The sequence below is a fragment of the Rhinolophus hipposideros genome (assembly GCF_964194185.1).
Source record: "Rhinolophus hipposideros genome assembly, chromosome: 14".
Classification (NCBI taxonomy): Eukaryota; Metazoa; Chordata; class Mammalia; order Chiroptera; family Rhinolophidae; genus Rhinolophus; species Rhinolophus hipposideros.
This window is the reverse complement of record NC_138060.1, coordinates 56,579,125-56,595,600: the sequence shown is the minus strand read 5'-3', so window position 1 is coordinate 56,595,600 and position 16,476 is coordinate 56,579,125. Positions and strand designations below refer to the sequence as shown.

General features: G+C 40.5%; 1 protein-coding gene across 6 annotated transcripts in view; it reads left to right on the top strand.

Annotated features, from left to right (window-relative positions):
- The first annotated feature begins 2,152 nt into the window (after window positions 1–2,152).
- The window catches only part of ULK4 (unc-51 like kinase 4), a 386,569-nt gene continuing 372,245 nt past the window's right edge, over window positions 2,153–16,476 (top strand). For 4 of the 6 annotated variants that reach the window (XR_013994883.1, XR_013994884.1, XM_081072450.1 and 1 more), the window contains exons 1-5: window positions 2,153–2,574; window positions 6,155–6,348; window positions 10,629–10,728; window positions 12,615–12,754; window positions 15,103–15,265. Coding sequence is in view for 4 of the 6 variants with exons in the window: in XM_081072450.1 (XP_080928576.1) it covers window positions 6,211–6,348; window positions 10,629–10,728; window positions 12,615–12,754; window positions 15,103–15,265 (541 nt within the window). In the remaining 2 variants the exon portion in view is untranslated. Of the gene's footprint in view, window positions 2,575–6,154; window positions 6,349–10,628; window positions 10,729–12,058; window positions 12,236–12,614; window positions 12,755–15,102; window positions 15,266–16,476 lie in introns of all 6 variants that reach the window. The other 2 variants (XM_081072451.1, XM_081072449.1) reach the window with 2 other exon arrangements.

Sequence of the window (16,476 nt, the reverse complement as noted above, 5' to 3'; positions counted from 1 at the left end):
GGGCTGACCCTGAAGAATCTCCATTCCTGCAGAGCCAGTGTTATTGAATCAGGTATGGCATGATGCTGGCTGCTTATATGGAGGGAACATGAACAGGAATCACCCTATGAACTCTTCAGTGTTTACAGTGACATAGCTCTTTACAGCACTTGCTGAAGACTCAGGGAATGAATTTCCTTCAGGAATAGACTTTTCCTGACTAAATGGTTTGTTTTTACTTTGAAGCCAGAGAAGACTTAAGGGTTCTGCTTTTTTTTCTAAAAGTAGCTAGAATACTTAAAATGCATTTTAGAGCCCACCCTAAAGCACCTACAGTCAGTCCTTCAGAGGCTTCAAAATATGCATTTTTTGTTCTGTTTCTCCAAAATCCAAGTGAATTTTCTTAATTTGTTTTCCCTTTCCCTAAAAAAAAAAAAAATGTTTTTGCTAAGTTTACATGCATTTTTGTTACAATTTTGTATGCTTCTTTGACTGAAGATAATACCTAATAAATGATTTTTTTTCTCTCCTCTGCAATGTCTAACACAGTTCTTTGCCCAAAGAAGGAACTTTTTATGGGACTGAATAGATTCTTTATGATAATCTAGAGATAAGGAAGATGAAGTATAAAGTATTTCTGAGAGGAAGAGGTTGTTGGCGTAACTCAGCATTTGGTATTCACGTCAGATTCATTCTTATCAAGTAAGAGAATGAAAATCTAAAATTGAGGGGAAGGCCAAGGTGATTCTAAAAGTGCTCAGGAATTGCAGCATTCAAAACATGATGTTTCAGTTCTCCATCCTGTTCAAGAACCTAAGAAACGCTCAACTGTGGTTTTCGATTTTTTTGTTTTAGAGAACTAATATCCAGGTTTAACCTCTGGACGGACCAATGGTGGCTACTGAGCTAGGTCACTTGTCTTTTGTGATGCTGTCTTAAAACTGTCTATAGAAGAAGTTCTTAAACTTTTCTGGGTCGTTGGTACCTGATCAAACCCATGGACTCTCTGGCCAGAAAAATGCACATGCACACAAAATTTTAACGGTCTTAGCAGATTCATGTATTGCCTGGATGCATCCAAGGAACCTAGACTAAGAAGCACTGGGATTTGATAATTGTTTCTGACATTAATGCTGAGGCTATTTATAAAAACTTGGAATAAACTAGTTATTTCATTTTATGTCTTCCTTAACTAGGGAGTAATCTATGAGGAAACTTTTCTCCATGTCGAAGCCGTTAAATATAGGCATACCTTATATATTGCAGGTTGAGTTCTAGACCAACGCAATAAAGCAAGTATCACAATAAAGTGAATCTTAATCTTTCTGCTGGTGGAGGGTCTTGCCTTCAATTTGTAAAAAACGCACCTGTGAAACGGAATAAAGCCAAGCGCAGTACAATGAGGTATGCATGTACACAAAATTGACAATAGATAATGTAAGATTCCTGAGAAGGCAGGTAGGGTTAGGAGTCAATGAATAGGGCATGTGATTCCCCTGAGCCCAGAGGCACAGCTGGGTCCACATACAGGTGGGTAAAGCGTGGTCGCTGATCAGCAACATCCTTATCAGTTAGTAGATCAGATGAGAGAAATGAAAAAATTTGGGCCTCAGACAGATCTACAGAATCAGAAGATCTGTAGGTAAAGCCCAGAAACGTTTTAGCAACCACTCTAGGTAATTCTGATGCTGAAGTTTGAGAACCACTGCTCCAACTTGAATGGAAGGAAGATGGGAGGTGGTGCTAACGTGTCTGGCGGTTGCAATTTGAGGGCTTGAAGCTTTGAAAGTCATAAGCAATCAATCAAGATCAGGGGATCTAGTCTGTTTTCTCCGGTACAAGGAGGAAGATAATCTAGTTTGAGCCCTTAGTTATCCAGACTATGTTGCCATGACCACCTGAGCTCCGGAGGGCATCAGAAAGAAAAAGGATGGAAGAAAACGAAAGGTAGTATGAAACGACGAGGACCCAGGACTCCAGGCTCCACAGCTATGCAACCACTGCTCAGGTGGGTTCCATCTGTCCACTGAAAACCCCCAATCCAGCCAGGCGAGAGTGGACTAACGGTCCATCACAGCCTCCCACTTCCTGGCCCCAGCCAATAGGAACCCAAACTGCTCAGCCAATCAGCGCCGTGCGCTGCTTCCGGCGTTCGGCGTGCTGCCCTGGAGACGGGGTGGGCGAATTCCAACCCCGAAGGGTGCTGAACTCGCAAGGCCCGTCGCTGACGCTGTGAGTCCTGCCTTCCTGCAGCACCTCCTGCCCCGGTCTACGGTCCTTGGACTTGTCCTAAGTCGGGCGCGAGGCCGTTTGAATTGTGGGAGGTGCCCTAGCAACCTCACTTCCAGGCCCCAACCAATAGGAACCGACACGGTCTAGCCAGTCAGCGCCCTGCGCTCTTTCCGGCGTTCGGCGTGCTGCCCTGGAGACGGGCCGGGCGAATCCAACCCGCGAGGGGCGCGCGACCCGAACGGCCCTACGCCGCTTCCGCGCGCCCCGCCTCGCTTCATTTCTTCGCCCCCCGCCTTTGGCCACTGGACCCGTCCTGGGGGTGCGGTCCGGTGGACCCGCGGCTTCTCCCCACTCAGCCGGCAGGTGAGTGGCAGCGGCAGTTTGCGGGGCACGCACGTGGGTTCCCGTCTCTGTCAGCCGGCGCTCGAGAGGCTCCGGGCCCGGAGGGGCGCTGACCTCTCACTCAGTCCCTCTTTCCCCCTCGCCTGCCCTCCTGCGGTCGCTGGATTCTGGGCCCCACGCCCCGCTCTCCGCCCCCCGACGGCTCTGCTCTGTGGTCTTGTTAACCTACAACCCTCCCCAACTTTCTCGGGGCTCTGGTTCAGGGCACACGGGACACCTGTGCTAGGACCTGGGTGCAGCGGGGATGCGAGGCGCTCGGGCTCCAGGGTTCGGCGGATGCGCGTTACGGGTGCCCGAGGTCGTGGGCAGGCCACACTCGGAGCCTGTGTGGAAAGCGCTGCCAGGGGGAGCGCCTGCGGAGTGGTTAGCACGGGGCCTCGGCTCCGCGTGTGGCCTCGGGGAGGGGTGGCGTGGCCTGCGCGTCGCCAGGCGGAGCGTGCACCGTGGGGGCCGCTCCCAGCGTGGCTGGCTCCCTAGGTCGGGGCTGGGGGCTGAGACTGTGCAGGGTACCAAGCCCCAGGTGTGGCGGAGCCTGCTCGCCAGGGAGCGAATGGCAGGAAAGGGGGGAGGTTGAGGGGAGAGTCCCTGCTTTCACTTGCGCGCCCCCATCAGGGGGGTCTGTCCCGGAGCTCGGTCAATGTTCGCACCTGCGCCCGGAACCTCAACGGCCTCGTTGGCTTGTGCGAGGCTGTGCCATTTGCTCTGACCTGTGGCGTATGAAAGTCAGGAAAGGGATTACTTTTGGGGAGTAGGAGGGGTCGGTGGGGTGGCTGGCAAAGTGCTACTCCTGACCTGGGTGGTGGTTACAACGTGTCCCTCCTACGATAATTCATTCAACTATACATTTACTTTGGTGGGGGTTTTCTGTATTTGTGTTGTAGTTTACAATTTACAATTTTATTTTACAAAGTTTTAAAAATTCATATAGGGAAGTCTCAGGTGAGGAATGTCTGTGGCTTGAGTCAGAAAGACTCTTAAAGTCGAATCTTAAAGTTTCAAATGTGAAAGATAGCTTAGAAGGTCACCTTGTTTTCTAGGAATAGTTATTCATTTTACATAAAAACTTAATTTTTATGTCTTATGTCTTTTATGTCAACGTCTTATCCTGATGTATCCTTATGTAGTCAACTTGTGAACGTTTAATTAAGGTCTCTGTGCGGACAGAGTCCCAGAGAGCGGTTTCCAGGCTCTCGGCCTCACATGGAAAGGTGCTGGCTCAGGTAGTAGATGGCCATCAGCTGTAACCAGTTGGCCATTGGCCACTGATATAACTGCCGTGGCTATGCTAGGGGGTGGGTTGGTTGGTGGGTTGGTTGGCAGACGAGTGCGGATTGAGGCTAGCAAGTGGGGTTGGTTGGCAGAGACAAGTGGACGGCAGGTGGCACATCCTGTGGAGCCTGCTGGTATCTCCAACCCAGCGGCCAGCGAGACTATAGTGGTATGAACCCCCCATCCATGGCTCCGTTAGTGTTCCTTTTTGGCCTTGCCATATCCTGAGTTCTTATGCGGGCAGCGGGAGCTGAGACCCTGCTTGACAGTCCCTTTTTTATTCTGGTTTAATAGCTTCTCTATTTTAACATTATTGATTTAATCTTATTTTGGTTATATTACATATTGTGTATTGTTGACCTCTTACCACATAATTATTCCTGTTTAGGCTGTATTTTGGTGGGTCAGGAGGAGTCAGGATTGATTTATTTTTAATGAATGGGTTTTCGGGAACAGAGAAATGTGAAAGGAACTTAGTTAAAACTGTTCATTAAAAGAAACAGATACTGTGTCCTTTTTTGGTTTCCATTGGTTTAAATTCAGTATTCTCCTATATCTTTTCAATTACTTTATAACACAAATAAGTAAATGTAATTACTAGCCTGTACATTTTTATAGTAGAATTTCCCCCCATTTTACAGTAAGTTTTAATTTTATTGGAAGATGGAATCATAGAATTCATTATTTCTAGATTCTTAGATTACTGATTCCCTATAATGCAACGAGTCAGTAAACCACTGCCTAGTGGCCAGATCTGGCTCTCTGCCTGTTTTTGTACGGCATACAACTGAAGATTAATAAAATCTAACGTACGTCATAATGATTAGAGTCAACAAGAATGTATTATATACTTCAAAGTCACTACGAAACTAGATCTTAAATGTTCTCACCATAAAAAAGGAATGATAATCATGTGATGTGAGAGTAACATTATCTAATGCTATGGTAGTAATCATATTACAATATATAAATGTATCAAATCGACACCTTGAACATACACCATGTTACATGTCAATTACATCTCAGTAAAACATTGAGATGAAACTCACATACTATAAAATTGACCCTTTTAAAATGCACAATTGAGTGATTTTTAGTGTATTCACAAAGTTGTACAACCGTCAGCATTATTTAATTCCAGTCCAATTTCTTCTGCCCCCCAAACAAATCCCATACCCACTAACTCATTGCTCTTTTACATTCTCTGTTTCTAAGGGATTTTGTTACGGGCTCTGACTTAAACATAAGCTGTTTTTAAGGAGGATTACCTTACTGCCTGGATAATTTCTGGGACATTTTCTATAGTCTATCATGTATAGTCCTCCCAAAGAGATGCCAATTTAAAAGATAGTTTTAGTTGAATAAATACTTTGATTATATTGTTGTGAATATGTTAAGATACTGAATTTCCTATTTCACTTCAATTCTAAAAAAAATCTAGTCTGATAAAAGAGTACATCAAATCCTTATTCACTTATGAAAATTAGAGGATATTGTTGGCCTCTTTTCATGGCTTATATCATAGATGAAGTGGTTGGTTAAAAAAAAACAACTTAATTTAAAACAGGAGTTAGCAAACTTTTCCTGTAAAGGGCCAGATAGTTAATATTTTATAGTGTGTGAGCAGGCTGTAGGGTCTCTGATCACAACTACTCAACTCTGCCATTGTAGCCTGAAAGCAGCCTTAAACAAGATATAAATGAATTGAATGTGGCTATGTTCCAATTAAGCTTTATTTACAAAAACAGACAACGGGCTGAATTTGGCCTAGAACCCTGTAGTTTGCTGATCTCTGACTTTGAATAATTGTGACTCGTACAATCTCTGTGGATTAGATGGAAATACTATCATTCAATATTTGTTTATAAAGTATTGTCACATCCATTGTCTCATTTGCTTCTCACAATTTGAAGTTTAGTGGGGCATATATTGCCCCATTCATTATACAGATGTTGACACAATGTGCTTTCTATTGCAGGAGAGAAAGGTATCAAGATACATTGACTGAAATTGCATTCATTTCCTGATTTCGTTTCATTTGTTGGAAACAGCTGTCCTTTTCATTATTTTTGTTACTATCTTCTTGATAGGAAGTTGAATATTGGTTTGTAAATTATTTCTTTTATTTATTTTTCCCTTAGTTTTTTTCATCCTGTAAAAAGAAAGACACTGGTATCCAATACTTGGTGAATTTTCTGAATTTATAGAATTATTAGATTTATTTAAATATTAAATACTGCATTTATATGTGTCCTTTTTGTTTACATTTTAGGAGCTGGAGATGCTGTTAGGCTGTCACTTTATCCAGTGTGAGAAGTTAGCCTGGAGATGGAAAACTTCATTCTGTATGAGGAGATTGGCAGAGGAAGCAAGACCGTTGTCTATAAAGGGAGACGGAAAGGCACAATCAATTTTGTAGCTATTCTGTGCACTGATAAGTGTAAAAGGCCTGAAATAACCAACTGGGTAAGTCAAGTGTGTTTCCCTCCTTCGGCAAAAGACCGAGTTATGCTCAGGTTGAATAAGTTGCTTGTAAACAGAAGCCAGTGAACTCACACCGTCAGTCTGGAATGAGTGACCTTCTGTCTGGTTAGTGACGCCAGTCCTGAAGAAAGGCCAGTGAACCTACCCAAGTCATTGACAACGTACGGTTTTGTTTTTTTTGGTAATCTTCAGGGGAGATATAGTCTATGTTAGATCACTTACTTTTGAATTTAGTATATGACTATGAAGCTTTCCAAAGGAAGAACTTTTCGTGAGAGTGACTTGGATTTGAAATAGGTGTCAACTCAGGCTCCTTGGACCAAACCTAACGTTCCCCTCACCTCAACTTTTTAAAGAAATTATTGTAAAATACACATAACACAAAATGTACCATCTTAACCATTGTTGACTGTACAGGTCGGTGATATTAAATACATTGCTGTGCAAATATCACCATCTCCAGAAATCTGTTTTTAAAGAGTTACATTTTTAAGAGAAGTTTTAGATTCACGGTAAAATTAAGAGGAAGGTATAGAGTTTTCCCGTAGACCCCTTGCTCCCACACAGCCCTAGCCTCCCCATTATCAGTATCCCTACAATAGTGGTGCATTTGTTACAATGGATGAATCCACATTGACACGTCATTATCCCCCAAAGTCCATAGTTTACGTGAGGGTTCACTCTTGTCCATTATGTGAGTTTGGACAAATGTATAATGACATGTACCCATTATTGGATCATGCAGGAGAGTTTCACTGCCCTACAAATCTGCTGTGCTCTACCTGGTCACTCTTTCCTGTTCCTCCCAACATCTGGCACCCACTGATCTTTTCACTGTCTCCATAGTGTTGCCTTTTCCAGAATGTCACATAGTTGGAATCTTACAGAATGCAGCGTTTTCAGACTGACCTCTTTCCGTTAGCAATATGCATTTAAGGCTCCTCTGTGTCTCTTTCTGGTTTGTAGCTCATTTTCTTTTTATCACTGAATATTCCTTAGCTTATTTGTTCATCTATTGAAGGGCATCTCGATTGTTTTCAGTTTTGGATAAAGCTGTTATAAACATCTACGTGCAGGTTGTGTGGATATAAGTTTTCAACCCCATTGGGTAAATACTGAAATTTATGTCTGACTGCTGAATCGGCCAGAACTCTTTTCATTTTGCAAAACTGAAACACTCACTATACACATTAAACAATAATTCCCCATTTCATCTTCCCTCAGCTCCTGGCAACCACCATTCTACTTTCTGTCTCTGAAAGGTACATCGTATAAATAGAAGCATACAGGATTTGTCTTTTTGTGATTGACTTATTTCACTTAACCTAATGTCCTCAAGGCTCATCCATATTGTAGCATGTGTCAGAATTTCTTTTTAAGGCTGAATAATACTCCATTATAACACAATTTGCTTATCCATTCACCTGTCTGCGTGCACGTGAGTTGCCTCCATATTCTATCTATTGTGAATAATGCTGCTATGAACAGGAGTGTGCACATATTTCTTTGAGACTCTGCTTTCAACCCGGAAATGGAGTTGCTGCATTCTGTGGTAATTCAGTTTAATTTTTTGAGGACCCAGCATCCTGTTTTCCACAGAGGCTGTATCATTTTACATTTCCACCAACAGTGAATAGGGATCCCATTTCTCCACATACTCACCAACACTTGGTATTTTCCAGTTTTGTTTTCTTGAAAAAGCCATTCTAGAAGGAGGGAGGAGACGTTGGCTTTCGAAGGGAGTGTGGATAGTTGAGGGAAGACAGGTATATGGGATGCAGGTGAGTTGGTTGATTTGATGCTGGGAACACGAGGCATGTCTCTCTTGATCAGGTTTGCTCTGAAAGGAGAAGGTAAGTCATCAATTAGGAGGGCGGGGAAGGGGAGGCAGTGTTCTAGGAAAGAAATGGGCATAGTCAGTCACTTGGGGCCATTTGCGATTAGGAGTCAGACGTTGCAGGAGGACCAGTCAGCGCGGTTTGTGTGTCGGCTTCAGCTGCCTGGGTGTGTGCAGTGGGTGGGGGGTGGACTGAACCAGAAATGGAACGCTGGAGTGAGTGAGCTGGAAAGGGAGTGAGTGGGGCTCACGGACTGGCAGGTGTGAAAGAGAGTTTGGAGGTAATAGTTATCAGGAAAAATCTAGCAATGTTGTCCAATGGAAATATAATGGGGCTACAAATCTAATTTTAAAGTTTACAGTAGCTACATTGAAAAAAATGGGTGAAATTCCTTGTTAATGTATTTAATCCAGTTATATATATATATGTATGTATGTATATATATATATATATATATATATACACACACACACACATATATAGTGTTATTTCAGCATGTAGTCAATATAAAAATTATTGAGAGATTTCTCATTCTTTTTTTAACATTAAGTGTTCAGCATCCGGTGTTCATTTTACACTTAGAGCCCATCTCAGTTCAGACTAGCCACTTCCCAAGTGCACTGTAGCCCTTTGTGGTTAGTGGCTCCTGTATCTGACAGCGCAGGTCCCAGGTGGGTGGTTGAGGTGGGGTCGGGGCGAGATTCAGGGAGCTGAGGCGGCTCCGCGTTGGAGGGGTAGGTACCTGGCGCATGTGAGTGATGGCGAGTGTTGGGACCATGTGCTGTGGCCCGACTTCTGTTGGAATTTCCATGCCTCCTTTATTTTTGCGTCCCTTCCCCTGCCTGAACCTATGGTATCTGTTTAAACATGCTCACCAAATGTCCTCCCCGCCCTCTAACGGCATTATTATTGGGGAACTATTACAAGGTGCTCCTCAGATTCTCTCTTGATCACTCAGATTTTTGGTTTTCTCCTCATCTGTGTTCTAAGTTATGTGGATTCATTGTCCTTTATTTGTGTTACAGATATGATGAGCCCATTAGTTCCCCGAGTGTACCCTATTCCATTTTAAAAATAGTTCTGTATTTCTACAAGTTAAGGGTCCATTAGTCGGTGTTGAGTGACAGTAAAGTTTGTATGTGTCTTTTTTCTTTCTTTCTTTCTTTTTTTTAAGATAATCAGAAAACAAGTGCTCCGGAGTGCTTTGGTAGTTGTCAGCAATTCTTGGTTTTGATGGTTTGCTAATAATGCGCACGTTTTGTGGTTTTAGTTCCCATATTGATTGGGATTTTGAAGGGATGAAGCAAAAATCCCTGATGTAACATAGTGTGTGTTTTTTTTTTCCAATCAGCAGTTTAATCATTCATCAGACTAGCAGACCATCACGTGGCGTGTTTTGCAAGCCAGTTTGCTCACTGACTCTTTACAACTTAGTGTTTTTTAATGGACTTTTGAATCTTGATTATTGAGTTTTGAATTCACTCTTGCTTTTGGTGCATTAGTAGGCTTATGATCTAATGGAAATGTACTTTTTAAGATCAATGTATTCATTGTAATGATTCCTCTTTTAATAATCTGGGTGCATTGGTAATAGGATTCACTACGAGTGTTTTTAAGAAGAACATTGTAGAATCAACCCTTTGAGAGTTCTTTTAAGAATTTTAAAAGTACTACGTCATCATTATTGAAAATTTGGACAATATAGAAAAATGGATAGAAGAAGAACAACACTTTTCTATTACCTCAAGACAATCACTGTTCTATTTTGGTTTATTTCTTGTAGTCTTTTTTTCCTGTGAATTAAGAAAAATAATTTGCTGATTATGATATAAAATGTTGTTTTTTGCCTTTTCACTTAACATTATAACACTCATTTTTCCATATTGCTGTAAAATAAACATTTTAATGTTGGCTTAATGTTTTGTAAGTTGATATACAAGTTATTTAATTATTATTATTGAGCATTTAAGTTGTTTTACTTAGTAAAGGTTTTTTTCCTTTATAACTATTTCTTTTATCCTGATTTTAAAAGTAGTGTGAACTTAATATAGAAAATAGAAACAGAGAAATAGAAAGAATTAAAATTAACACCAGTAATTCTGCTCATAACAACAGCTATTTTGATGTATACCTCTGGCCATTTTCCTATGAATATTTCTTTTGCAATGCTATAATTACACAAATACACAAAACCGTGTAGCACAGTTTTTTTTTAAATCATTTTTAAGATTGTATGCTAAATTAGCATTTTTCCATGTGACCAGCCTTCATAACCATCATTTTGATATGCATGTAGAATTCTACCAAATGAATTCCACTGTTTTCTTATCCATTTCATTATTGAGTATTTAGATTTTTTTTTAATAGATGTGAGGATTTTAAGAACTTGTTTTTTTTCAGTGTGAATGCTGTGTGTTTTCATAGGTCCGTCTCACCCATGAAATTAAACACAAGAATATTGTAACTTTTCATGAATGGTATGAAACCAGCAATCATCTCTGGCTAGTAGTGGAACTATGCACAGGTAAGCAACCTATGTGTTTTTGATGAAACATAGGATGTAGGTTTTTTTATTTTCCTTTCTTTTCTTGAAAATATAAATACTATTGATACTGGTGACTCTGTTAACTTGAAAATCTGCTTGATGGCTATTAGGGAAGGGTAAAGAGCAAAGATGTTTTGTAAGAGGAAGACTTAGGTAAAATTCAATTTGGGGTTTACTTTGGTATAAAATATTACTAAACCACCCACATCAAAATTTAGAAATATTTCTTAGTGGTAATTTATCAAAAAAGTTTTTCCATTCAATAAAAACAAAGTATTTTGGGCTACCCAGCTATTAATTAGATTATTTATAAAATGATTGTCTTTTTATTTTTATGAGCACGATACTTGCTCTTTATAAAAACTTAAGCAATATGGAAAAGTACAAGGATGAACCAGCAAATACCACCACAGTGGAACAATTAGAGATAACATGTTATAGCTCTTGCTTGGTACAACTTTCTAGGACCATATACAGCGAGAGAGGTGACTAAAAACAGATATTATCTGGGCTTTTGTTTCAGTGTCTTCAGGGAAAGAATGTAACAAGTACCACAGTGAGTGTACTTCTGTTTGTACATTGAATACATAAAGGATCATGAAATATTAAGATATGTAATTGCAAAGTGGCAGTTACAAAATAGTCATGGGGATGTAAAGTACAGCATAGGGAATACAGTCAATAATAATATAGTAACTGTATAATGCCAGGTGGGTACTAGATTTATGGGGGGATCACTTTGTAAGTTATGTAAATGTCTAACCACTATGTTGTACACCTGAAAGTAATATAAAGTAATATTGAATGTCAACTATAATTGAAAAATAAATTTAAAGGTATGTTGTAATTATTTCTAGCTTTATGAGTCTTACCTATTATATTGGCACTTAGAATTTATGCAACTGAATTATAAAAGAGGTTACTTGGAATAATCATTTATACAGTTGAATCATAAAAGGTTATTTGGATTAATACTTTTTCATTTCATTTTTCGGAATCAGTAGGAGGGTGCTGTGCTTTAATTATGTACTTCCATAGATGTATATACTTTTGAGGTGATCAGGGGACTTTCTCTGTATTACTTTTTGCCTCGGATGTTGTTTTTGACCCCTGACCAGTGTAACAGCATAATTTTACGCCGATGTCTGGAGTGGTTCCTCACCCACCAAAACAAACCCCCAAATATCTCCTACCTTTATCACAGTAATCTTAAATGAACTTTCATATGTCAGCTAAGACTTCGCGTTTTCTGAACTTGTCTCCTGTTGTAATCTTGACCCTTTTAAAAAATTTTGTTTCTGGTACTTAGATGGTAGAGACGTGACTGGGACCTTGGAAAGATATAGGAAGAGAATTTCTCGGTGTGTCTGCCGTGGCCCATTATTTCAGTAGGGGTTGTGATGTCCTAACCATTAAGGAAAGGAACCATCTTTTTTTGCCAATCAACACTTTGCAGAATGTGACTGAACTTTGCACAGGAATAAATGTGACTATACTTTGTTTGCATAATGTGATTTAAGTGTACTGTTTTGGTTTGTGTTTGCCACAAATTTTTGCAACTGTTCATTTCCCCGAGGGATCTGGAGGGAGATATCACAGCATGTGTCATTCTCCCCTCATCCCACCTGCTGGTTTATTGATGGGTCTTCCAGACCGAGCTGCTTGTGCTCCCTGAGCTGGCCCTGGGGCATGAACACAGATTTCCTGCAGGGTGCCTGTCCACTGTGTTTATTTGCATGTGTTTCCCCTGTTAGGCTGTCCAGGTGTACTGATTTGATCATTTTTTAATGCTCAGTATCTGCCAGTCGGAACCGCCCAGAGGCACTGTGTAATGTTGCTGGGTTCAAATTTTAATCCACTTGCAGGTGGTTCCTTAGAAACAGTTATAGCCCAAGATGAAAATCTCCCAGAAGATGTTGTGAGAGAATTTGGAATTGACCTGATTACTGGATTACATCACCTTCATCAGCTTGGCATTCTCTTTTGTGACATTTCTCCTGGGAAGGTAATTCATGAAGTTTTGATTTCCTAACCCCTTGTGTCTTAATTTATAGTGCTTTCTCCAAGGTCTTTTTATTTATATATATATATTTTTAGATATAAAACATCTTGAAATTTTAAGTTAACATTTTTTAAAATTATAGGAACCATATAATACTATATTTTAGGTACCTAAATAGCTACTTGTTGAAGTATGTACAGAATACAAAGTCTTCCCTCTTTCCAGAGCTCTGAGTATTTATTATTTCTGCTGAGGTCATGATGAGGTCAATACATCTATAAAATAAGACTCTTGGCTCGTAGGGTACGTAATTCCGAGCCATCATTTTAGTTTGATAGTGGCGTTCTTGGCTATGTATGTATGATTCCTGATATTATGGAATTCATGATATTATTCCTTTTTTTGGATAAAACGAATTATCCACGACTAAATGTGCTTCTTGTGTAGCGTCATGGAACCTGCTTAGTTTCTGAGGCACAGTTGCTGCTGACATTTAGAAGCCGTGTGCCCTGGACAAGTCACCCTTTCTCTCTGTGCCTTAGTTTTCTCATCTCTCATATGGAGATAGATGTTTTGGGGTGATTGTAAGCCTTCCATATTATATTTAGGTGAAACTTCTGGGACACTTTCTGGTACATAGTGTGCTGTCCTCAGTGGCAACTGTTATTTATAAGTATACAGTCTCAGGGATTGTCCACATCACTGGTCTGAGTTGCTACTTTTTCTTTGTTGGATATTTCCTTGTTAAACATTATTGTAGCCCATCTGTATGAGAACGTAATTAAACCTAAAAAAAAAAAAAACAGCTCCATAAAAACTCTGTAATGAATAGAAGTTCTTATTTGTGATAGTCATAAACTTGCCTTCAGTCTACAACCAATTAACTCTGGTTAATAGGCCTAAAAGCAGCTATAGACAATCTGTAAATACATGGGCATGGCTTTGTTTCAGTAAATCTTTATGGACACAAATTTGAATTTCTTATAATTTTCACATGTCAATAAATATTATCTTATTTTGTTTTTTTTTCAAACATTCAGAAATGTGAAAACCACTGTTAGCTTATGCCTATACCAAAATAGGTAATGGCTGGGATTTGGCCCAGAGGCTGAAGCGTGCCAACCCCTGCATGGGAGTTATTTAATGAGGTCCAGTATCAGCTGTTCATAATCTAGGAAACTAAGGCTGATTTGCAAAGTAACCTTTATTCTAGAGCTGGGGTTGGCAGAATTTGGGCAAGATGCCCGTTTTTGGTAATGAAGTTTTACTGGAACATAACCACACCCTTTTGTTTATATATTGTTGGTGACAGCCGAGTTGAGCTGTTGGGACAAAGACCTTATGGCTTCCAAAGTCTAAAAGATCTACTTATAAAAAAAGAATTGCTGACCCTTCCCACTGGTTCTCAAAGTGTGCTCCCTGGACCAGTAGCATTGGAAAGGCAGGTTCTTGGACCCAGCCCAGACCTGTTGAATCAGAAGCTCTGGGGGGTAGGAACTAAGTCTTCCAGGGGATTCTGGTGCTCAAAAATGTTGAAAAGGCACTGTGGTCTTGTAATAGACATCCTTAGTATTTGCAACCAGACAGTAGAGGCAAACTTTGAATTGCTTTTAAAAACAAAAGCCACCTGACTCATCGCAACTTCCCAGCAGTATTTTTAATGACTCTGGAGGAAAAAATAAAATAGAACACTGATTCCTGGCATAGGTTTCAACAATCAACAGATGACTTCTGATCACAGATTATATTAGCAGATTTGAGCACTTATCACATGCCAGTCACTATTAAAATCCCTTTACATGTATAATCTCAATTAAGCTTTACAACAATATGAAGAATTAAGTATAATTTTCCCCATTTTCTAGGTGAAGTGACAGATTTAGAAAGGTTAGGTGAATTCTCCAGGTCAGGCCGCCTGTAAGTGGTGGCCTTGGGCTCAAATTCAGATCTTTAACTTCAAAACCCTACTTTTAACCATGTATTATATAAACAACACCTTCGGCAGGTAGGTTTTCAAATCCTTCTTCAGCTATCACTGAGGATTGGAGAGTATAGATTGTTCCATATATATTGTTCTTTCTCCAAAGCCTGGGCTTTCCCTCTGTGGTTATGTGATGTGTTCATTCTGCATATCCGAGACTGGAAAATTTGATATTTGACTCTATTATTATTAAAATGTTGGATTTATTTTTCTTTAACTTTTCAAAAAAGTAGTAACCATTTAATTTTCTGAGTTGTGATGAAGCAAGAAAGCCAGTGGTCAGAGTTCTTTAATGAGGTTATAAGAGGTATTGATGGAGGGGCAAATTGAAGTGGTTTCTGAACATGTTTATTTTTAAATCTTTATATAGATACTCTTGGAAGGGCCTGGCACATTGAAGTTTAATAATTTTTGCCTGGCAAAAGTGGAAGGTGAAAATTTGGAAGAGTTCTTTGCTTTGATGGTAGCAGAAGAAGGAGGAGGTGATAGTGGGGAAAATGTACTGAAGAAAAACATGAAAAGTAGAGTCAAAGGTACGTGGAAAGCGTAACGATCGTAACTGGAGACGTGGGACACCCAAGTCACCTGTTTAGGGAATAATATTGACTTTTCATTTTGCCAGTCAAATAATGTGTTGAAAATAATAATGGAGAACTCTGGCTATAGGGATGGCTTTGTCCATGGCCTAAAGTTTTCCGTTTGGGTCCGGTACTGTGTAAGGCATGGGGAACCTCTAACAAAGAAATATCTTACCCTTAGCTTTATATGTCCCTGACCACCCATTAGAGCATAAGGAGTGGGGTTTGTCTTGCTTCCTGCTGTACTGTCAGCACTTAGAACAGTGCCTGGCACACACCAGTGACTTCCTAGATACTGTTCAGCATTGTTGAGTATTTGATGTTCTTCGATTAAGGAAGAATTTAGGAGTGCATTCTTGGGAGGTTGGTTTGACAGTGTGAGAGGGCCGGGGTGTTAGCATTGCTGTGCTTGAGGGGAGATGGTGGAGTGATATTTCTTATCCCAGAATTTTTGAGAGGAGTGGGGAAGATCTTTCATCCTCAAGTTCCCTGGGCAGGTGCTTGAGACTAGACCAAAGCTCTCGTCTACTCACCGTGTAGGGAAGGGCGCTGTGAGGTAGGGAGGCATTCTGAGGCTCGGTCGTCATGTGGCCTAGGACGAGCCGTATGAAGGACAGGGGTGGGGAGCAACAGGTAAGCACAGGCCCCATACGTATTACCGAAGGAACTGTCCCTGTCAGGGCCAGTCTTGCATGCAATAAAGCTTCATGCCCAAGATGAAGGCTTTTAATGTCCCAAAATATCATTTCATAGGATGACTGACCTTCTGTGAAAATGAATATTGTGAGCTGTGTTGGTAGAATATTAAGTTCTGAATTATCACTTATGGTTTTAGAAAACCAGGAAGGTGATGTGTTCTAGGAATGCATCTTTGAAGTATTCCCCTTTAGTAAGGGGAAGAGGGCCGTGTTATGGAGGAATAGGCCAGACTTTCTAGCAGTGCCGTTCAGTTACTGCTGAGCTTAATCTAAGAATAGTCCCCATGATGGGCCAGGTTAGCCTCTTTGACCAAGGATGGAGGACCTCATATTATAACCCTCAGCTCTGACCATCGGGGAATCACCCAGGTCACAGGCCACTCACTTTCACATCCCTGTGGCATAAGATAAAAGTAAAAAGTAAAACCACTCCTGTGTCTCTGGAGCCTTTGAGAACTTACAGTCTAA